The 24,684-nt window shown below is 37.3% G+C and overlaps 1 protein-coding gene and 1 long non-coding RNA gene across 2 annotated transcripts in view; one reads left to right on the top strand and one right to left on the bottom strand.

The window, feature by feature from the left end:
* Positions 1-1,959: 1,959 nt before the first annotated feature.
* The window catches only part of LOC108350274 (uncharacterized), a 30,795-nt gene continuing 8,070 nt past the window's right edge, over positions 1,960-24,684 (bottom strand). Inside the window, exons 2-4 of the long non-coding RNA XR_015672207.1 lie at positions 5,548-5,668; positions 4,329-4,424; positions 1,960-2,169 (exon numbers count right to left, since the gene is read on the bottom strand). This is a non-coding gene — a long non-coding RNA (uncharacterized LOC108350274). The remainder of the gene's footprint in view (positions 2,170-4,328; positions 4,425-5,547; positions 5,669-24,684) is intronic.
* Positions 17,117-19,587, top strand: Sprr3 (small proline-rich protein 3). The gene is given in 2 exon segments (NM_001107686.2): positions 17,117-17,153; positions 18,492-19,587. A coding segment is annotated over 1 exon segment (759 nt). The 5' UTR covers positions 17,117-17,153; positions 18,492-18,510; the 3' UTR covers positions 19,270-19,587.

Here is a 24,684-nt window from a genome sequence, read left to right as displayed (position 1 = left end):
TTTCCTTTACCCACATGGGAAGCCATTACTATGAATTAGCAATTTTGGAGGAATTATAACAACATAACATTCTTTACTCTGGAGATTTTGGATTGGGGATTATACATCTGAATTTAGGGCATAGATTACATTTTATTTTAGTTTGTTTTTGTTTTTGTTTTGTTTTGTTTTTAGATATTCTCTTATTCTCTCAGCAGAAGTGTTTACAAAATTCAAGAGTAACTTAATTATTATAAGGTGATGGTGTTTGCCTTGAGTAGACTGTTGGATAAGACTTCCTGAACAATATTTAATGCCATTCTCTTTTTAAAATATTATCTGCAATAAGCACTATCAAAAGGTAACTATCTTCCCTTATGCTCATCTTAAGTACGGGCCTCACTCCTCATCAAGGAAACTTCTCTTTGAAATTAGTGGAAACTCTTAGAGAAAAATCACAACTAATCAAATATAGAGCTGTGGCACCCAATCCTTGTGGATTTAGAAAACATATCCTGCACTTAAGGTTCATGTAACATTGTAGAAGGAGCAGAAGAATTCCAAGAATCAGAAGCACAAGGAGTTTGCTGTGGGATTGTGTCTCCCAGGAAATCCAGAAACTATACCCATGAAGTCTCACTAACAAGACTGCCTAAACATGAGCTGAACAAGGATGATGAAAAGGACATGCCGAGGAGAATAGGGAAAATATGAGAAGGCCTCAAGCTTACACAAATAAATACAGGCAATCAAAGAATGCTGGAACTAGGAGAATTAATAAGTATATAATAGTGAGTTGATTAATTTTTATGTAGACACAACTAGGAAGAGGTAAGTTGAGAAAATGTCTTTCCACAACTAGCCTATAGCCAAGCATGTGGGACATTTGTTGATTAATGATTGATGTAAAAGTGTCCAGCCAGCTGCAGGAGTAGATGCCCCTAGGCAGGGTCCTGAATTATATAAAAAATAGCCACTTAACAAGCTGTAAAGAGCAGGCCAATAATCAGCATTCCTCCATAACCTCTGCTTTGAGTTCCTGACTTGACTTCCTTAGTAATGGAGTGTGTCCTGAGAGTTGTAAGCTGAAACAAACCCAGAACATACCTTTCCAAAACACAGGGAATGAATATCTGTGTTGTGCGCATCCACAGACAGGACATCTATGTCACACCATTAAGATTCATGGAAATCATGAAGATAGAGAAGAAAGATGGAGAAGAGGGTTTGAGGGAAATGCTGTCAGTAAAACTTCACTCATGAACTCACAGCAGTGATACAGCCCTTTCCCAAGACCTGCAGAAAATCAATCCAGTAAACATTCCAGCATGGAGGGAGAATGGCTCATGAAATACTTCCCTTAGTTGAAGACCTATTGCCATTTGATGCCTTTTAAGGAAGAAAATTAAGGTTTTTTAAGGGTATGGCCATTGGTAAGTGGATCAAGATCCAGAGGATGTCTCTATACCCACCATGAGTGTATGAGCAGTACAAATTAGACAAAGTAGATTTTGAAAGAAGGAAGGAAAAATATGATAGATAGATAGATAGATAGATAGATAGATAGATAGATAGATAGATAGATAGATAGATAGAAAGATAGAAAGATAGGAATAGGAAGTAGTAGAAAGAATGGGAGAAGGGCTAGTATACATTGAATGCATGTATGAATTGTCAAAGAATTAATAAAGAATATTACTAAAAGACAAAACTAAAGAATAAAATAGGGATAAATCTTAAACAGTGATTACAAGGTGAGGATATTTGATCCACCCCAAGCAAATAATCAACTCTGAATTTAGTGAAAATTAAGTCATTAAGCTGCAAAATATCAGGGGTGAGAGTTACAAAGAACTTCTAGACAAATCCTCTTATGAAATGTTTAAAGACTCTCATATTTCTATTATCAATAACTGTGGATTTTAGATACCATTTCCCCTCTCTGAATCAGGGTATGTAACTATAATAAATACAGGAGTCATTTCTTGGTTTTGGAACCTTTTATCACTAAAATAAGCAATGATATGGACCTACATCAGCATGCCCATCCCTTACAGAACAGATGATGTCACACTTTCTACCAGTTTGACAACTACTCATCACCTTGTTGGACAACATCTTCACACAGCTGTCACACATGTCTAAGCAATTGCCAATGGAATCTGGGTTGACACACTATACAGGAAACATCTGTCAAGAAAAAGAATGCACATACTGATTTTTAAAAGATTGTCATAAAAGAATTTTTGGTGACATATAAAATATTCAGATTATATGAACAAAATGAAGGCTTTAAGTAACATGAATGAAAAACTGCATCATGCTAGTAATGTGTGCATAAATATGGTACTATTCAGAATATTCTGACATTAAACACAGCAAGATGAACTTGTCTCTGATAACATTCACTTTCTTTTTTTAGTAGCTTGTGTTTTCCCCACTATATAGTTACTTCATTTTAGTATTAAAAATATAGAGGCCAGCAAAGAAGCTGCTAGACTTGAAGTAGAAGAAAATTTTCCTATCCATTCAGAATGATCTTATGTTCTGCGTAGATCCCAGATAAACACACTGTCCAGTGGTGTAGACCATGATTCCCTATTAAGAATGTTCAAGTTCGGGGTTGGGGATTTAGCTCAGTGGTAGAGCGCTTGCCTAGCAAGTGCAAGGCCCTGGGTTTTGTCCCCAGCTCTGAGAAAAAGAAGAAAAAAAAAGAATGTTCAAGTTCCCCCACTCTATTCCCAGTCTTCTGTTAAAGAACTTAAGAGAATCCAACTATCCCTTGCAGGAGCAGCCCAAACAGTTGACTTTTTCTATGAAGCCAGTTAACTACTAAATGTAGGTCTGTTCCCTTTCTGCCTATACTTCTTGGCTCTTAACTCTTGCCTTCCATGGCATGGCAGAATGTATATCACTAGTTTAGTAATTCTTGAAGTAGCCTATTGTTTCTGATAGCTTTGAAGTTCAAACGACAGTTCTGGATATCTCAGGTCCACTTCTTGAATGATGACCTGTGCACAAATTTAGAAACACACACTTGGTTTCTCCTCAGGGTCATCTCTTGATTTACTCACCTTCATTTTTCTTTGCCCTAGCAGACCTATGATAGTCACAATTGTTGAAAAGGACTTCATGGTGAAGATAGAAATTTTAAAAACTTTGATGTATCCTGACTTACACTTTCTAAATTCTGGATTTTAAAAAAGTGTCACTCATGGGTATTTTGGTCTATTACTCCTCTAATGTGTTTCTCCTGGACTCTCAGATATAGAGTCCTGGCTCTCTGTTCTTTATTTTGTTCTTCATTTGACTTCTTGCCTCACAACTGAAAGGTTTACATTTCTCCAGATCCAAAAAGGAAGTCTAGGTTCCAGGTCATATGAAGTCCTACTGATCCTAGACACATTTGTAAGCCCAGTTCTATGGTGTACTGCAAGTTTGGCATGTGTCAGGCATATCACACATCGTTGTCTCATAAGATTTATGAACACTGGATTAATGTCTGATTTCTCACATGGTATGTCTCCCCAGCTTGTATGAGCTTCTTAGATACTTCATTTCTTCTACTACAGTGTAAGCAGAAATTAGGAAAGGACAATCTTTCATAATCTATTTCTATTTTTGAGAAAAGTAGAAGCATGAATTACATAGATCCATAAATAGTACAATTAGAATTCTATATGAATTGATGGAAACATTATTATTGTATCTGTTCTATACTGTAACAATATTTTTCAGTATCCCTGATTATTGTGACATAAAAAATCCACTGAAAAATGTTAGCCTTAAATATCTCTAATTTCTATATTTTTTATTTAATAAGTCTTACAGCAATTATAATTAGTATTTTTTATGAAAAGGATAACATATTAAAATAATTATTGATGATAATTGATTTTTAAATGTTGAGATTTTAAAGCCAGAAATAGCTATTTTATTTCAACCCATATATTTCATTGGCTTAGAACCATAGAATTGTATATTTTGATGCCATGTTGTTGCATTTGTGTTATGTAGAGATTCCATTTCCCTAGGGATCTACTCTATAGATGTGGAAAGTGAAGTATGGAGAAAGACAATTTCTAAAAAGCTTGACCTACTGATGGTTTTCATCACTTTGCCCACATTCTACTGGATAGAGTAGAGTTGTGTGGCTCACCTGAATGAAAAGAAGTTTGAAAGTATGCTACATGTGCCAGGGGACAGGATGATATGTGAATACCAGTGGTCTTTCAAAGCCTACAGTATACTCTCTAAACTAGCAATTATATTTTGGCTCTGTTTCACCTTTACAAAATAAAAAATTCCTCTTGAAAAAACTAGCATTTGTGATCATGCATTCCCAGTACCTGAGATCTGTGAGTGACATCTAGTCTTCTCCATAATTTCTTCATAGTAAGTTTTCAGGCGCCAGAAAATATTGGTATAAATGATTGCCTATTAGGCTGGAGAGATAAATCAGTACTAAGGAGACCAGAGTTTAGTTCCCCATGCCCACATATGGTAGCTCAGAACTACCTGTAAAACGCCACACACACACACACACACACACACACACACACACACACACACACACACTTCACTGTGTTAAGAAGAATAGGAATCACTGTCCTCCAGTTAAGGGGATATTCAAGACTCAAGCTGCAGTACATGCTTATGATAATGTTTTACTTACGATTAGCCTCAAAAAGAGATTAACAAAATAACTTGTCATCAATCTTATCTACCTTACACAATTTTTCCCTCTTTACTAGATAGAGAACTTTCATCTTTTAACTTAAAGAGAGCACACTTTTGCTCTTCTCTGTTACATCATATTATTACAATCAGACAGCTTATATTTTAAAGTCATTTTTATGTAAAATAAAGGTGGTCTGAAAAAAGTCACTATATTATCATGGCATTATTATCAACTAAGATGAATGCTAACTGACTTAAAGGAGAATGATACAAATAATGGGGATATGTTTGACAAAGAGGTGATTTACAATCTTAAAAGAATGGAGCAAGAAGGCATGAGACTTCATAATGCTACTTTAACTGAAACAGAGGTAAAAGATTATGATTGGGGGAATTTCCATTTAATATTTTTGGAAGTCATTTACTTCAGATAACTAAACCATTTAAAGAAAAGCACTGATTAGCAGGAATGAGAGTAGTATTTCATTTATAGGAATGTATGTCTCAGAAAGAGTGTGCCTAAGTCTGAGCTAATTTTTTCTACATACTCAATGCCTCAAGTAGGGTCCAGAGAGATGAATGCTATCATAAGCCTTACGACCAATGTGCAGTAAGCCTGTGGACAATGTGAAGTATGCCTTCATTAAGCATGGGAAACATAATTCTTTTATCTTCATAGCCTCATCTCTTTTCCTTCTCCTGGAGATAATTTTGATGGCTGCTGATGTTTTGTGGAATAAAATAATAGAAAATCCTTAATTTTATTTTGAATGTACTTTGCTCACCCAAAGATTTCATTGCTTAGATGTTAGTTCACAAGGAATATGTTTACAGAGGGGTACTCCCATATTCAAGAGAGCACATACACATTTTATCCACATTACCCACCGTATATGATCTTCCTTCTTGATCTCAGAAGACATCAGAATCAAACCTCATGAGTCTACATGGTACTTTGGGTTCTCAGTATCATAATCTGAGCAGCCTCTAATCTTTTTAGGAATGATACCTAGAGAAGTAGAAACTGAAATGAATTGGTCTTTCTGCTTGTAATTGTAAATATCAATCTTCATTTGAGAACTCTGAAGTGATTATTAATTCTGATATACTCAGTCAAGGCTTCTAACCGTCTCCTTTTACTGTTCCTTATTCCAGATATTTCCAAAACTTTCAAAAGAATGTTGACTGTGGCATTTCCTTGCATTTTCTTTCCATGTATCCATATTCTTACGCAAATCTTCCTTGTGTTCTGCTATTTAGGACATTCGGTCTTACCATTAGACAAAGTTCTATGCAAGGGCTCTAAGAACTTTAAGATGTCATCCAAGTCTAAATGTATACTTGCATCGTGGTTCTCTACTTAATACCCATGATTTTCACTTATCCTAGAAGAGTAAATTGGTCCAGGTGTTAGGTATTAATCAATACCTATCATGTTTGTTAATTGTTCCCATTTTTCACAGGCTTCATCTGTATCCTTTACAGTCAAGTCTATCCTTTCTTTCAGTAGCTTCTCATACTCATTATCCCATGTGTTAGTCTTCCTTTGGCAAAATGAGTAAAATAGTAATATGCTTTTATACTTTGACATAGCTTCATAATCTTGACATATCTAACACTATAAAGAGAAATAATTCAATGACACACAGGATGTATGTATGTGTATATTGCCTGATCATAGGTAGTGTGATATTATTAATTATAATAAATAAAAGGGCTGCCCTCAATTACCCAAGACTCCAATACAACTCATGAAACTTTCCAATCAGAATCTGGGAGATTTTATGGTGTCCCTACATGTTAGTACTCTAAATCTATGGAGTTATTTCATATTTACTTGATTTGTAAACTAAAGATTAAGAAACAAGGGGAATGTTCAAGTAACTGATATGTATGTGTAGGAAGGGGGGTATTAAAACTACCAGCTTGAAAAATGGAATTATGATAGACAAAGCATCTAATAGTGGTTATGCTTCTAAAATATTCTGATAAGCAAAATCTTACAAATTTGTATTCTCTATGATCCATACAAGGGTGTTGAAGGTGATGAAGATTATGATCCTAGTGACCAGAGGATATTGGTAGAGTCCAGAGGAGAGGTCTGACTCAGAAGACTGGATCATGCCTAATACATCTCTGTCTGACCCTAGACACTAGAGACTAATTTATGACCACCTCTATCATTACATTGTGCTTCTGCACACTACAGTCCAAAGTCCAACTATCAAAACAATGAAGTAATATTAGCGACAGAGTCAACAGGTTTAAAATAAGTATCAAGAGACATCAGGAGTACACAAAAAATTGGAAAAACTACTTGACAGGATTATTGATAAAGGTAAGCCAAGATGATCAGATATCAAGAGTGAGAAGTTTTCCTTAATTTAACTCATCAGAATTTTTGGCAAAACTAGGCCCTTGAAGTCCTGCAAGTATGATGACCAAAGTAGAAGCTTGGTTGAAAGGAATTAAGGGAGCCTGTCTAATGCTTACTCTCTACTTTTGTTGAAGGAAATATGCATGTTGTTCTTTTTTTGAATAATATAAGTTACTTATCAATAGACATATTATTTTTGCTCATTAAAAAAATCTGAGCTTGTCTGTTAAGACTTGGTAAAAGGTCATTTGATGATTTTTCCAGCTGTTGGGCAGAAAGGATCCTGTGTGAACAAAAAGAAGCAGCTTAAGCCACAAAGCTAGCCCATTCTAGACCAGCTGTGGTGATAACTCCTTTTAAGATTATGTAAAGTTGTGAGGTTTATTTAGGAGCCTTTTCACTCCTGGAGGTAGGGGAAAGAAGAACCAGCTATGCAACACCAAGAACTCTATAAAAAGAACTCTCAAACCACGATTTATTCCTTTGTGTCTGTAAATCATATGTGATTTTTTTTCTTAAAATCCCCTAAATATCTTAGGAGTTTCTAGATATCTCTAGGAATCACATGCCACATAAACCAGGTACGAGGCTGCTGTTTTCCCAGGAAAGCTTTAGTAGCATTGTTTCTCGAAAGGTAATGTCAGTTCATGGAAGCTACCTGGTCATAAATGACTCTGTGCATAATTCCCAAATGTAACATACCCATCAAGACCCATTATGTACACAAATCACAGACAAAGAAAACAACAAGCAGAGTTACAAATAATTCTTAAAATACTATTGCCTTTATTAATTGTCTATATATTTATTTTTAGGAGATTACAGAGATAAACAATGGTTCCATCTCTCCCCCCCATACAATTATACCAACAATCTATGCTTAATTTAACTAGTTCATAGTTCCAGAGTCTGTTTAAAATCTGCTGTCCCAATATTAAGGCTTAAGCACTACGATATAATTATTTTTAGTCTATTTCTTCTCTTAGTATGACAATATCTATCCATTTCATGACATCCAGTTTCATGATAGGCAGCTTTCCTCTGGACCAACTTTAAGGCGTTTCTAAAGAATCTATGGTGGGGCCAGGGGTATCCTGTACTATTGAGATTATTGATGCCTGTTTCTGTGCATGTTGGTACAAACAAAAACATGGAAGCATTGTTAATAGTTAAAAGTCCTCTGTAATTAGGCTGAAGTGACTGTCAACAGACTTGAAGGGTCAGCATCATCCTTCTTCTTGTGTGTGTGTGTGTGTGTGTGTGTGTGTGTGTGGTATGTGTGTTTGTGTGTGTGGTGTGTGTGTGTGTGTGTGTGTGTGTGTGTGTATGTGTGTGTTTATGTTTCTCATTCATTGTCAGACAACACAGATTCAGCCATTCTAAGCACTCACATAATGGATATTTAGGAGTTACCATGTATATTTGTGTGACTCTGTGGGAGTGGTGCCTCCCATAGGTTCACATACATGAACAATAGTCTCCAGTTTATAGTGTTTTAGGTGATGGTTATGGAGTTTTCAAAATATGGCCCTCATGAGGTTTCAGAAGAACACATTATTAGCAACTGGGCTAGAGAAATTTTTTGTAATATTTTATGGTCCATGCTACAGTTGCCATCTTACTGAATCCTGAGGACTTTCCTGAGTCTGGACTAAAAATTAATAGATTGATGGAAGAAATTTTAAGATAGCATAACATCTTTAGAATGGTTATTTTTGATAATTCTTACAATTATCAACAATGAATAAGAACTAGAGGGGCAGAAACATGTACAGTTTGTTGTGAAAAAAAGAGGACTAAGGAGCAAAATATGATAGCCACAGCATATGCTTAAAGAGGCTCTAAACCTTAAGAAAATTGTGAGCATTAAGGAATGGCCTGGTCTTCTGTAGAACAGCAGGTAAGGTCAGCTCAGAACAAATACCACTCAGTTCTCCTTCTAATTTGTAGGAGGAGAAAGCCTATGGTGTTGCTTTCTCCTAGGAAAAAAAGTGTTTCAGTGTAAAAAAGCTGCTACTAATAAAGTCGAAAGGGGTTTATGTCCATTTCAAGGGGTCAACTGAACTTGTCAGTGTGGTCCATATGTTAGTAACTTTGGAGAAATGCAAAATACATGAGTTGTGGATTTTTGCTCTGGGGTTTCATAGGATCATCAAGACCAGGCAACAATATGTCAGGGAAGTCTTTGCATGAAGGTCTTGAAATGACAAGAAGCCACGCTGTGAAGTTGTGAGCCTGAAACCTACTTTGAGATGAAGACCTTAAAATACTAAAGATGCTAGATCCATGAGACATCTGATAAGGAGAGCTGGTTCCAGTCTGTAACCAGATATATGTTGTGGGCTGCAAAGCTGGAGGGTAAGCCAATTGACACTAGACATGGTGCTATAGAACTTGGTATTTATCCAACTGCGTTTGCATCATTCCATAGCCCAGTAACTTTTCACTATGTCCTCATTCTTCCATTTTTGAATATGAATATATATTCTATGCCATTTTAGAAGTATGTAACTTTGGATTCTTTTTGTTATCATTTTACTATTCAATATTATTTTAATTAATATTTAATTTATTGGTTTATTATTTAATGTACTAAATTTTAATTAATAACATGTAATTAATTTTATATTTAGTATCATTTTATTTATTATAGTTAAGAGACTGCTTTGAATCATGGAAAAAACTTAAATGTTGGACTTTTGTATTAAGATAGTTAAGACAATAAAAATTTCTTCTTAATAAACATGCCTATGGTGCCCAGGAAATGGAATATGGTAGTTTTCCTGAGAAATGTACTCCATAAGTTCATGTATTTGAATATTTGGTTCCAGTCATTAGTGCTGATTGGGAAGATTATGGGACTTTTAGAATATAGTAACTTCTGGAGGGAGTGTTACCTGAGGCAGATTTGAGAGCTTCTTAGTCTTGCCCCACTTCTAGTTTACTTTCTCTGTCTCCTGCACGTAGACTAAGCTGTGGTCATCCAACCCCCTGCTTCTGCTTCCATGATGTCTCTGTCATTGTGAACTCTAAGCAAAAATATTTTTTCTTATGTAAGTGGCTTTTGTTTTTGGTGTTTTATCACACTGACAAAAGGTAACCAATGTAAACAAAATCAAGGTCAGTAACAGGCTGGTGAAAGAATTGAAAGGACATTAATTCATAGACCAGATTTATCTTTCATAGGCTCATCTTACAATAATATATGGAAAAGAATAAGAGTAAATCCTGATACTGGAAAAAATTCATTTTATAGTTATTCCATAAATTAGAGTCTGGTGTCCACATATCAAATAATCTTCAAAGAAAGGGAGAAATATGATGCTTTATAAAAACATGAGCTTAATTAGTAGAAATAAACATGAAAATGTCTGATGATACATATAAGAGAAAAAGGATTATAAGACAAAGGCTTAATTTTTCTCTAAGTACTTAAGAAAGAGGTGGTGAGAATTAGAAAAGTTAAATATGAAGAAGTGGAAATATCAACAAAGAGATAAAAATATTCCAAAGGGAAATAATGGCTATAATCTCTCAAAACAGAAGACAACTTCTGTTTCCTCTTTTGGGTTGTATAGTTTTAATATTTGTATTGAGGTTTTTAAGCATTTTGATTTAACTTTTGTTATGGTTTACGAAATAGTAAACTACATTCTTTTGCATGTGACTGTGTATCTGCCTCCATCCTCCTTATTTATAGAAAAGATTCTTTTCACTAATTTAATGATCTTATAACCTCCTCTCAAGTAAGCTACCCATGTTCAATGCAGTGTCATTAACCTATATATGTGTCTGTATGAGAGTAAGAAATACTTATCACAGTTTCTCTGAACCAAGTATTGAAATAGCAACGTATTTCTTTCTATTTTGTTCTTTTGTAATATTTTTTCTTTGTTATGTGTAGATTTTTGAAACAATTTGTCAATTTCTATGTGGAAGAAGACCTTGGAATTCTTCAATGTGAGGATGGTCTGAATATTTGAACTATCTTGCTTCATATCAGTGATTTTCTTTTTGCACATTTGGCATCTTGAGTAACCACATATAGTTGGTGCTAGTGAAATAGCTTATTGAATGTCTTTTTATTGCTCACTTAGGTGTCTCCACCATGTTGAATTGGCTCCTAGGAGGGCTTTAGAGTGAGTACCTAGTCAGTTTCAATAGAAAGCAAGTGCACCAAAGCGTGGTAACCTTCCCTGGAAACACACTGTATGGGGTTTTAGTCACTATTGCTCAGGGAATTAAGAGCAGTGATTGCAATGGTGAATGATTAAGGGGAAACTCACACCTAGATCATTCTGGTTTCCACCCTTTCAACTCATTTCCTTTGCTGATTTTTATCTGTGTCTCTTCACGGTCATTTACCATAGATGTTCTAGTGTATGAAATGAATAAACTCAACAATTGGGAAGTCACAGTTCTCTACTTGATATTCTAGTTTCATAGACTCTAGAAAAACTTGTAGATCAACTCCAAATATTTATGCTAATACATCAGTCACCTTTTGCCTAATTCTGGAGCAAACATTAATTCATATCATTGAAAATTTATTTATACTTTCCCCTTTATTCTAAATAAAATGCATGCATGTTAAAAATCTTAGCCTAGGCTGTTGAAGTAAAATTTTATGCATATATAGGTTACTTACAAAAGTATTAATAGAGGAAAGGAATAAGTAATAAAATTAATTAAAAGCATACTGGGGAGATGGATCACAGCTTATATGGTCTTACTGCTCTTACAGAGAATCTGAGTTTCATTCATGACACCTATGTGAGGTGTTTTAAAACCTCCTGTGACTCCACTTTCAGGGGGACCTGATGCCTTTAGCCTCCATGAGTACTGGGACTCAGGTGTATATATAGGCAAACACAGAATTCAAAATAAAATATAAATATTTTATAAAGACAAAGTGGTGTAAAGAAAAAGGAACCATAAAGATGATGGTCACATACCAACGTAACTAGGTCTTGCCCACAGGCAGTCTTCTGAGAATATATAGAAACCATGTCTCAGAGACCTTGCCCTAGTGATAATAGAAAAAAATTCTTCCTATCAGCACCAAAATTCCACTAGCAAACCTGGGGCCTTTGAGAATTAACTTCCCTGTACCTCAAGTATTCACACATGCCTCAAGTCCACAGGGACCTCAGAATGTGTTGTCACATAACTCTTTTATTTACTTATATACATATACATATATACATATATATATACATATATATTAAAAGAAGTAAATAAAATATAAATATATAAATATATATAATATATAAAATATAAATATATATTCCAATATCAGCTTCCATTCCTCTCATTATTTGTTTCTGCAAGTCCCTCACTCATTTCCCCCTCCCCTTATCCTCTGAGAAAGGGTAGCCACTGGATATCAGAAACTGACTGAGATGAAGTATGACCAGAGAGTCTGTGAGAATGAAGTGGCTCTGAAAATGCATGGAAAGAGCTAAGGATGGTGACTGAGCCTGGGGTATCAGGTTTTTGAGAGGTATCATTGTTAGGGCAGTAGAGAAGGAAGAGTTTTGTACATGTTCTGGCTTGATAAAGGCAATGTCTAGCAAAAGATTGTGCATTGAAGACAACCTAAGGTTCATTCTATTGTGACTATAGAAAATATGTGGATTCTGAGCTCTCAGAACCAGAGCGTTTTTGTTTCTGTGTCACAACAGAGAAGGCTGGCACCTGTTGTGGCATCCAGTATTGTTTCATATGATGAGCCATCTAGTTAATCTTCCCTGTTCACTCACAGTGGAATCTATAAATCATGGTGAACATGGTATGTAGTGAGTGTCACCCTTCTCCTTCTACCAAGTGGTTACACCTTGACACAGAGAGAAATATACAGGGCCCTCAGACTTGGCAGAACTACTCAGATTTCTTAGCATTCTGAGGTGGTTCATAGATTGTCCACTTTGTTCTCTCCTTACACAGAGAGCAGGAATAGACAAAATGACTAGAACACATGGAATGAGGCAGAAATAAAGTAAGAAGGCAGAAGTCATAAAAGCCAGTGTACAGATTTTGGTGGCTGCACAGCATTCCTTTCAACGATACCCCTAAAGAAGAGATTTTGCTAACAGAATGTCACATAGGCAATGTTAATCCGGTCCCTCCCAGAAGATGTGAAGTGTTAATTGAATCTTTATATAGGAAGTCTCCAGTTACAGCCTCACTCCATAACTAGTGACCCACCCAAGGAAGGAAAAGATCTTCATGATGAATAACACCTAATTGGCCACACCTGAGAGTTTCCACCAGCCCCAGCCTTTATTGAATAGCAGTTGACCTATTCACCCTTAGCCAGGGAACCATAGGACCCCTTCCTATGACTGTTTTAACTGCTGAAATCAAATAGTGGTACCTGCTAGCAGCAGACATGTTATAACTTAAATGTTAAATGTCCCTAAAGGCTCATTTGTTGGTTCTAAATAGGTGGCACTGTCTTGAAAGATTGTGGTACCTTTTGCACATCGGTGTAGCTGTCACATATAGGGATAGAGATATATGACTTTGAGTATCAAGTTTGTGCCCTACTCCTGGCTTGGCTCCCTGGTTTTTTATCTATTGAGATGTTATCGAGCCATGTTAAAAGCTCCCACAACAACAAAGCAGTCCGTAGCTTCCACATCTTTTCTACTACAATGAATATTTTTAAGAGATGAGATCCAAACAACCTGGCCTTCCCTTAATTAGTACTTGTTCTATATTTTGTCTCAGTGATAAGAATAGTAACTAACACGGTAGCTGAGTGGATAGGAGACTGTTTCAGTTTCCAGCAGCTCCAATTACTTGCAGAGTTCAACTACTGGTCTTTACCAGATAGCAGGAAAAATGTCTGCTCCACCTGAGTTCAGTAGTTCATGATACTGGAGACTTGAATGTAATGTGTGCCTGGCCAGCACATTTTGTTCTGGTCTCACCAAAATCTAGAATATAATAAATCATGAGGTTCTGTCAGCTTCAAAAATACCTACAGGTAGAGAAATATAATTGTCTTCCAAAATAAATAACACTATCATAAGAGACACAAAGACAAGAAATCAAAACATATATAGAAAACTATGCAGAAGTCATAAAATATGCTAAATTAATAAATAAATTCAGTAATATAAGATACAAGTCAAAATATTTCTACATATGCATAACAGTTTCCATAAAAAGAAATTATAAGAACAAATTCCAATTATCATACCTACAGCAACAAAAATATATTAATAAACTTAATAACAAAATTATAAATGTCTTGTTGCAGAATGTGTGGTCACACTGTGAACTCTGAGATTGTATTAGTTACTGAAATATCTGCTTCTAGTTGTGGTGTGGCTCAGCCCATTTAACATACACCTTTAGTCCCTCTGGCTGGAATATAGACACATCCTTAGTATGCAACTTTAGTCCCAAATAACGAAGGTAAATTTAGTTTGTAAAAATAAGCAGCCATGTTTAAAAGTAATGTTTAATTAAGTGGCAGACAAAGTGAAGAATAAGAGAAAGATTTGACAGAGTAGTATATGTCAAACTCTCATGAGAAAAGAAACAAATGCTATTTAATAGAGCAGAAAGAGAGGGGGGAGGGAGGCAATTTATCGTAACAGTTACATAGAAAGAACAAACTAGACACAGGTGAAGATAAGACAATGCAGAGAATGAAAGGGAGTCAGAGAATAGAAGGTATTGGTAAATTTAGTATGAGGCCAAGCACAGTAATTGAAAAGAAGCTAAGAGAAGCCAGATTGAATCAGTAATCTTAGAGTTTGATCCAGAACACCCTAGTTGACCAGCTATCCAGAGTTAAGAAGGAACTAGGAAGGGAGGAGCTTATTCAGTAGCAATTCTCAGAGTCTGAAAACAGTCTAGATCTAGATAAGATTCTGTGGAGACTAGAAGCTTCCAGTAATAGGAAAGGGTAGCAAACAAGTAATGGGCTCTGGAGTTGAAAATATCCCAGGTGAATAAAAGTTATAGTCACAATGTCTAAAGTGTAAACTATGAAACATGATAGAAGAAACTGAAAAGGATCCAAATACAAGCAGGATATTTCATGCTTGTTGGTTAGAGATTTTATCATGTTAAAATATCCATGAAATACCTCCCCCCAAAATAAAAATATTGAAATACAAAAAATCCTGAAATTTGCAAGAAACCACAAAAATTAGCAAATAATCCATTCTATCTTGATCACTAAACTGAAGGCATTACAGTATTTGACACATTACAAATCATTGGTAAGTAAAATAGTATGATACTGAAATAAACCTATAATCCTTGATCAGTGGAACAGTATACAGAGCTTAGAAACAAACCCAATTCAGCTATAATCAACTGCATTGAGCAAAGAAACAAAGAATAGGACAGTATGGACATACTCCTCAATAAACAGCGCTATGCAGACCATATACACAATGCAGAGGAATGACACCAGACTATCTACCCTTCACTAGTTTTAGATGTCGACTGTGAATAGACTAAAAGACTTAAATATATCGTAAAAATTGCTGTAACTACTGGAAGAAAGCTGGGAAATTCTCCAAGTCACTAGTCTGAGCAAAAGTTTTTGATATCACACAAAATATAAATTATGAAGCCAAAGTTGACAAGTAAAATCAAATGAGGCTCAAAAGCTTCTGCAAAGTAAAATAAAAATAAATGACAGTGCTATTTCCCAACTTCAGAATGGGAAAAAAAGTGTTTTTAAAGTGCATTTCTGATAAGATATTAATATGCAGACTATATAAGGAATTAAATTGTCCAATAGAATTCAATGACCTAAAAATCCAGTAAAAATATTGGGAAAATATGGAATTTGTCAAATGAAGCTATTGATAGATTCATTTTTTAAACACTCAGCACCTCTAACTCAAATCAGGACTACAAGGAGATACCACATCACCCCAGTGAGAACGCTATTATCAATAAAAGCAAGGAAAATTTACATTCATTATTGGTGAGAATGGAAGTCACTACAGCTTCTATGGAATACAGAAAAAAATGAAGGTAGACATACTTTACAACCCTGCGATCCCACTCCTAGGAGTGTACCCCTAAGAAACGAAATCAACATGTTAAAGAGACCCCATACTCCAAATTTTATTGCAGCCCAGTTTAAAACTAATAGATAAAGGAAATGGGATACATATACACAATGGGATGATGTTGGACCATAACTGAGGATAAAATTATTTCATTTCTGACAGTATGGATAGAACTGGAGAACCTTGGAGTAAGTAAAATGAGGAAGACCAAAAGTACATGATCGTGCTTATGTGTAGGCTCCAAATCACAAGGTTGTATGGCAGTTAAAATAGAAGTGTGACTATCAGAGGCTGGAAAGAGCAGTGCGATGGGACTGTGTGATGGCACCATGACGTAAATAAGTGAGCAGCGATGCGTAGCACAGTTCAAAACAACTGAAAGAGAGAATTTTGAATGCATTTGCTCTGAAGAAGAAACAGAAAGTCTGAAGTGATATAAACTAATAAACTTGATTTGAATTTTACCCAATGTTTTCATAAAGCAAAACATGAATTTTTTCCTTCATGAAAGTGAATATGACGTGGCAATCAAAAACATTTCAACTGAAAATTTTCTAAATGTCAACATGGAATTTTAAGGGCTTCCTCCACAGCAAAAAGAGCAGTTTCCAAAGCATACCTTCAGCCTCTTATTCCCCCTCTTCAGCATGACTCCATTGACACGAGTTCTCCATTGCCATTTCCCTCTGAACTTCCAGAAGAACCAGATATACCTCTACATCCACTCCAATACTAAAAAGCTGAACTGGATTATAGTGTTATTTCTAATCCAGGGCGTCTAGGTAGCACTTCCTCTTGATTTAATGCACCACCTCCCAAGAAGTTGGTTCCCCATCATAGCAGCCACACCATAAGAGTAGACAATGGAGTTAGGCCAGGTGACATTACTGTCAGACAGTAAGCATGAATACAATGTTAAGCCACAGATTTTCATTCACAAAGGCTGGAATGTAGGCAGAACAACTCCAAAAATCTACTTCCTTAAGGAAGGGTTCATTTTCTGTATAAAAATCCAGCTGACCAGAGATCACTCAGCAAATACAAGAGTCCAGAGTCCTTCAGCATCTAAGGTAAGACTCCCCACATAGAACTTTCTAACACTCTGTGTTGTTTATCGTGGTTGGGAATGCTTGACAAACTAAACTTTATCTACTTCACTTTCACTACACATGACTTACCTCTCAAACTATAGCTGTAAAACTGAGGATCAGAAAGAGTGCTCTTAGTATTTGGCTAACAGCAAGTCATGGGTGAGACATTAGGACAAGGCACACCACACCAGTGTCTTCTAATCTAGTTGAGAACTTTCATCAACAAAGGTACTGCACAGTGATTTGGGTGCTCAAATCTTAAAATATTCTTTGCTCCATGAAGCTATAATCCATCAATGAATATAATAAAGAGGCATAATACTTGGAATCAGACACAAGCCTGGGGTGGGGAAGCCAGTATGGGTGATCCCGCATCAGCAAGCATCGATGAAGTGAGAATTCACAGTAAATATGTGTACAGGAAAAGTGTGAATTGGGGCTCAGTTGTGAATCTTGTAGGCATGAGGCCAGTCACAGGAAACATTCCTATTGGAATTCCATTCTTGAACTCTGTGCCCTGTCATTCTCTGAGATTATACAAAATCTGGTATTGCCAGCAATTCTAGGACCCTGTCATACTCTGTTCATGGCCTGTACACAGGTTAAAAAAATGCAGAGAAAAACAAAAGAGCAAATTCAAGAGACCTGTGAAGAGAAAGTATTTTTTAATTATACCATTCTGCACAAAGGGATGCCAGCAGAGAAAAAACATAAAAGTGTCTGCAGTTTCAGTTGGTACAGGATCTCAAGAAATTCTTGACATTTCTTCCCATAGGCCAGGACTTGTTTCCTTCCCAAATTCCTCTGACAATTGGTTTAGGACACAGAGCTTTATTCAATTAATTATTATTATTATTATTATTATTATTATTATTATTATTATAAAATAATGCATTTATTTGTATTAAATAATATTACTAAATTAAAATAGTAATATTATTAAATAATTATAATTTGGTGTTTGAGGCTGCCCCCTTTTCTGGGTATAGGCTCTGTCACAAAGCAAACTGCTTGTGGTTGTCTAACTCACAAAGAAGCAGGTGCCAAGTCAGCTGGGGTTCTATGTCTTTTGTGATCTGTAACTAGGAAGAAGTTCACAGCATACTGTAATTGATCATAAGCATTTACTTCTTATACAGAGATGATCAAGTTGCCTTAACCTTTGCCTTAAAAATTAGTAACAAATATAAAAGTAACCCATGATTTCCATTCAGCTCAGGGAAATAAAAGAGTCTTTAATGTATAGGGAAATTGCATATAGGGAATTTTGGGATTTTACCAATTCCCTTAAAACTAAATCAGATGTCTTTTATCTAGGGTCCACATTTTCGGAAGCATGAGTTCTTACCAGCAAAAGCAGCCCTTCGTTGCACCTCCTCAGCCTCAACAGCATCAAGTGAAGCAACCTTGTCAGCCTCCACCACAAGGAAAATTTGTTCCCATAGCCACCTCCGAACCATGCCACACTGGTGTTCCACAACCAGGAAACACCGAGATTCCAGAACCATGCAGCACCAAAGTGCCTGAGCCAGGCTACACTGTTGTTCTTGAGCCAGATTATACTACAGTGCCTGGGTCATGTTCTACCAACGTCACCGAGCCAGATTATACCACAATTCCTGGGCCATGCTCGACCAACATCCCTGGGCCAGATAACGTGGTTCCTGAGTCATGCTCTACCAACATCACTGAGCCAAATTATACCACGATTCCCGGGCCATGCTCTACTAACATCCCTGGGCCAGATACCATGGTTCCTGGGTCATGCTCTACCAGCACCACTGAGCCAAATTATACCACAATTCCTGGGCCATGCACCACCAACATCCCTGACCCAGGCTGTGCCATGGTTCCTGGGCCATGCTCTACCAGTATCTCTGAGCCAAGTTCAGAGCCATGTTCTACCAATGTCCGTGAACCTGGCTACCTGAATGCCTCAGAGCCCACGAATGCCAAGGTTCCTGATCAGGGATACACCAAGATACCTGACCAGGGATACTCAAAGGTACCAGAGCCATGCCAGTCCAGAACTCCTGAGGTGTGCCCCACAACTGTCACCCCAGGATTAGCTCAGCAGAAGACCAAGCAGAAGTAATATAGTCCATATCCAGCCAGGCCCTTGAAGAGCTGATCACCTGCTGCTGAAGTCTTTTCTGTCTGCTTCGGTGTTCCCATTTTCTGGAGACCATGTAACAATATTTTGCTACAGTTTCTATTTGTAACTTAAAAATCGCATGCTGTTAGGTCTTCTCCATACCCTCTAAAATGTATCCAGAGCCTCTGAGTTAAGCAGACCATCTTAGTTCCTTGAACACTCTTTGGGTACTGGAAGTTCATCTGAAGTGGAACTCTATGGGATTTTCTGTGGGAAAAAAATGCATGTTTGCCCATTAAATAATTACTTTAAACTCCACTTCTTGCCTCTGTGTGATATTTGCCGAAATAATTTTTTCTTTGCCTTTCTTTGGGAGTCAAGGCCTGTAAGGATGGTATGGATGCAATATCATTAACATTAACTCTGTCACAGTGTATTCCCAGCAGGCCATGAGGACACATATTAGGAGACTATCACAAGAGAGTGTTTGGATACTGTTTACCAGCACTCAAAAATCTGTCAGTTTGGAACACTAATTTAAACAAGGTCCTTCTCCTAACCTAACCATATTCTCTGTCCTAAGCTACCTCTTATCCTCAGTATTGAAGTCACCATTCAAGAGATAGTTACTTTTACACTATTTTTCTGTTTTCCTTTTTATTCTCTCATTTTCTCCTTTTAATTAGCCCTGATGCATTCAAAACCACTCTCCCTGCACATCTCTACACTCTCATGATCACTTGCACTGACTCTAACCTCATTTACTCAGGCTATGTTCCCTTCCTCCACACACCCAGCACATAAGAAGTCCTGCATCTGGGGACACAGAAAGAAAGAAAGCGTGGTGCTTGCTTTGAACAGGCCTGTTTCCTCTAGTGATTATAGTATTAGGTGTCCTTTTCATACAAACATGCATGCCCTTCGTACTCCTTCTATGTTTCTATGTTTCCCATTCTCCTTTTTCATAGTTGATCTGCCCAGGAGTAATGCACAGGGCAATTTATCCAGTGATTTAAAGAGGGCATGAGTTTTAAACAAAGACATGGAGTTCACAATCTAGATGAGGTAGGACAGTGCTGGTTGCTGAGCTTTCACATCCCAGGAGCCAAAGGGGGAAAAGAACATCGAGCACAGCTGCTCCATCGCTCCATAAAAACTGACAACTATGTGTTTACCTCACATCTAGAGCTTGGAATCTCAGCCCTTTGCTATCTCCTATGAGATAATCTTGGTTTCAGGGATGGCCAACGACAGGAGTTTCAAGGGAACGAGTTGTGTTCTAGTAAGTGCCACAGGGTCAGAGGTATGAGTCAGGTGACACATAGAAGCAGCATGTTACACAAGTTCTTCAGGTAGGTGTCACAAGTGTTCCTTACATATATGGAAACGGAAGAAGAAAACTCAGTCTCCAAATCATCACAACGTGATGAGAAGCTGTTAGACTGGCAGGAGAGAAGGACATCCCTTGTACCTAATAGGTACATACATGCTGAGGTGGCTTCACGTTACCACTGGTTTCAGTGGTGGAAAACTTTAGAGTTGAGTGCAGGATGAATCACTGTGAAATAATCTAATTCTAAATACAGAGGCCCACTGTGTGATATGCAGCTACTGTGAATATAGAATAATATACTTTCATTGCACCTATTGGGTAGGGCTCTCTTTTTCAAAATATTTCAAATAAATGTACTATAATATACGTATTATTATACATTAACTTCTAATAAATAATTAATGTTACCTACTAAGATTGTTTACATTATATAGTTCTGTAGCACTGATGCAATATGCAATATATACCTTGGTTAAGATACATGGATTCTGATGAGCTTTGAAACATGAAGAATCCCTAGTGCTAAATTCAGCAAAATATAAACAGTGCTTGCTACTGGAAAACTTTGTCAGTGCTCATTTTTGTCTGCCTTTCAGAATAATTTGCATCGTATTATGATACTTAATATAAACCAGTCAAGTTACGAGGAAGCTAAAGAAAACACATGGGTTCTGCCCTTTCAAAATCATTCCTGCATTCTTCAGCATAGATTCTCTACAGGGAGAGCAAGGATCCTTCTGAAGAGTCCTTGCTGAAAGAGTGCCTAGTAGTTTTACTTTTCACACATACTTAATAATCATTCATTTTATTTGTTGTCTGTGTAAATGCATGTGGATATCTGAGTGCCATGCTGTGAACAGAGGTCAGAGAACAACCTTCAGATATTGGTTCTCTTCTACTGTGTTGTCCCAGAGATCAAGCTCAGGCTGTCTGCCTTGGAGATAAGCTCCTTCACCCACTGAGCTTTATCTCCTGGCATGATTCCATATTTCCACCCCTGCCTTCTGTGGAACTGGAATGACCCCAAAACCACTGACACTAGCAGCTCAAGAGTTCCCAGTCTAACCTGCTGGCCAGGCCATTTCTATAAATCTCTTCCTTTTAACTGAATGTAACAACTACTCTAACTAAAGCAATTGTGTTTCTCTGGACTCTTGCTTTTCCTGCCCACTTGACTCTGTAATGGCCAGGGAAAGTGTTTGCTCATCACCTGTCCTTCTTCAACTGACTGCTCTTTGGCTACCTCAGCAGTGACCAACTATAAACCAAAACGGGGACTTTCCAATCTTCCTACCATACCACTTCTTGTGAAAAGTGGGAGAAGGGCCTCTGATTCTATCGCATGGGCCTGACCTCTCCTCAGAACGCACGCCCTCCATGCTGCTGTCTGTCTGTCTGACATTAATGTTCATTTTATAAACTTTTTACTCCAAAAAGTAATCTTTCCTCAACATCCCCTAACAATCCTAAACTTTTCTGTGATTGCTGATGTTCTCTTGCCCCCAGTGTTAGGCTAGTGGTTTGGAAAGCAAATGTGCTTCGACATGAAAAGTATCTTGAACTTCAAGCTGTGTACACACAATTTGACAAATATCTGGTTGACATTTTAGATTACTGGATCGCTATTTTAACTTCATCAATAAATGACATTTGGTTTTTCCCACGGTTCTAGTTCGTTTTCTACATCTTTGTTTTTCATTTTTTGGGCTCATAACCTCCATGGCTACTTTTTAAAAGTCTATTTTCTTATTCTGGTAAAACTGAGTTATTGAAGCAGTCTCCAGTATATCTGTTTTGATGACCAAGAACAGTCTCTAGGTTAATCACTCTCCCAGACTAATCCCCAATTCAGTTTTGTTCATGTTTTTTTCCATTTCCATCCTCTCTTCCCTGCCTGTGCTCCATTACGCCCTAGAGTTGATCTCCTACTTTAAATTTAACACCTCATATACTTCTAAAGAATCAACCACCTAACCTGAGCAATTGATGGAATGTATCACAGTCTACAGCAAACTGTTCACTCCTTCCACACTACTCATCAAACTTATGATTCCTGGATTCACCTGGGAGTTCTACTAACTTGACACCCACGAAGGCAGAAATCAGTACACTCCAGCTCAGGACTCCTCTAACTCAGAGCTCAGCTTACTGCCCAACAAATGGCTGGAGTCATTTAATGTTGACTGAAGTGTTGAGAAGTTTATCCCTTTGCTGAATAATCAGGTGGATTTGATGACGATGTCGATGTCTACACTACTCTCCTCTAAACAGGTCCCTCCTGTCTTGAGACTGCCCTGGGGCTGATCCTTCCTAATTCCCACATCCCCACTCACTCTCCTCCCTAATCCCAAATTACTTCTCATTGGGAGTGACAAACTGCCTGTCAACAGCAATTTCACTCTCTCTCTCTCTCTCTCTCTCTCTCTCTCTCTCTCTCTCACACACACACACTACACATAAGCAGATAAACAGACACATACACAGATATAAATATGTTTAAGTTAAATAAACAAAAAGCAGAGCTAGCATGGCTTAGCAGGTAAAGGTGCTTAAACCAAACCTGACAAGCCTGACAATTTGAACTTGACCCACAAAACCACATGGCAGGGAAAAAGAACAAGTTGTCCTCTGATCTCCACATACACACCATGGCACACAAGTACAGAGACTATGAAAGTGTGTGTGTGTGTGTGTGTGTGTGTGTGTATTTATGTGTGACCTGTGTTCAAGTCTCAGCTAAGGTGAAAGCAAAGAGATATGTGAAAAGAGTTAAGTCTCTTGGAGCCACAGCTACAGGTGTTTTTCAGCTTTCTGATGTGGGAAACAAACACTTGTGCTCTGGAAAAGTAGTAAGTGTTCTTAACCACTGAGCTATGTCTCTAGCCCCAAAATTCTTTACAGTAACTTAATGGAGGGAGATTTATTTGGGTCATGATTTTAGAAGGTATAAAGCATGATGGGTTAGTTCCACTGTAGAGGAGCATGTGACAAAGCCCCTGGCAGCAGGAACAGAAAACAAAGAGGTCCATGAAGACCAAACGAGAATATAACTTCCAAAAACATCCCTTAGTAGCCTATGTCTTATAGTTAAACTCCAGATTTCAAGAGTTCTACAGACCCCAAAAACAAGGGTATGTACCAGGAGTTCCATTGTATCTGGCATGAACCTGAAATGATGACACCCAAGCTTTGAAGTGTGCCTTTTTGCGTAACCATAAAAAGAGCTTCTTGGAAGCTGTTGTGATTCAGTCCTTCAGAGGTTGATCCCCCTGTTGCTGGGAAGCTTAAAATCACCCTGCAATGGCTGTCTTTCTTCCATCAATTCTCCCAATTAACCCAGAACACCAACCAGCTACCAGCTGAGGACCAAGTGTTTAAACACTTGACATTGTAGGAGACATTTCACATTCAAACCAGGACACTCCACCTCTGCTCCCACAGGATCATGATTATCTCATAATGCAAAATGCATTTGATCCAACTTCAAAATTTCATATTTTGTGTACTGCCTTCTTTTATGCCAAACTGACACAAGCTAGAGTCATCAGAGAGAAAGGAGTCTCAGTTGTGAAAATGTCCCCATAAATTTCAGCTGTAGAGCACTTTTCTTAATTAGTGATCCATGGGGGAGGGGGTGACCTGATCTTTTGTGATTGGTGCCATCTCTGGGGTGGTGGTGCTGGATTTCTAAGGAAGCAGACTGAGCAAGCCATGAAGGAAAAGACAGCAAGCAGCACTCTTCCATGAACTGCATCAGCTTTTGCCTCCAGGTTTTTGCCATGTTTGAATTCTTGTCCTGACTTCCTTAAGTCATGGACTACAATGTTGAAGTTTTAAGTCAAACAAATGTTTCCTCTTCAAGTTGCTTTCCTCATCTTGTTTCATTACAATAGAAACCTTAACACAGCCTTAACTATTTCAACACTGCTAAAACACACAAAATCAAAAATTATTTTAAAATTCAAGTCAAACTCTTAACTTTGAGGTGCTATAAAATAAAAATAAATTGTGTATATTTAGAAACAAGATAGAGAGGACCAGACAAAAAGAGACTGAACCTCAGCAGCGACAACATTAAACTC

This window comes from Rattus norvegicus, chromosome 2 (genome assembly GCF_021556685.1).
Source record: "Rattus norvegicus strain SHRSP/BbbUtx chromosome 2, alternate assembly SHRSP_T2T, whole genome shotgun sequence".
Lineage (NCBI taxonomy): Eukaryota > Metazoa > Chordata > Mammalia > Rodentia > Muridae > Rattus > Rattus norvegicus.
The sequence above is the reverse complement of the archived record's forward strand: the minus strand, read 5'-3'. Positions and strand labels throughout refer to the sequence as shown.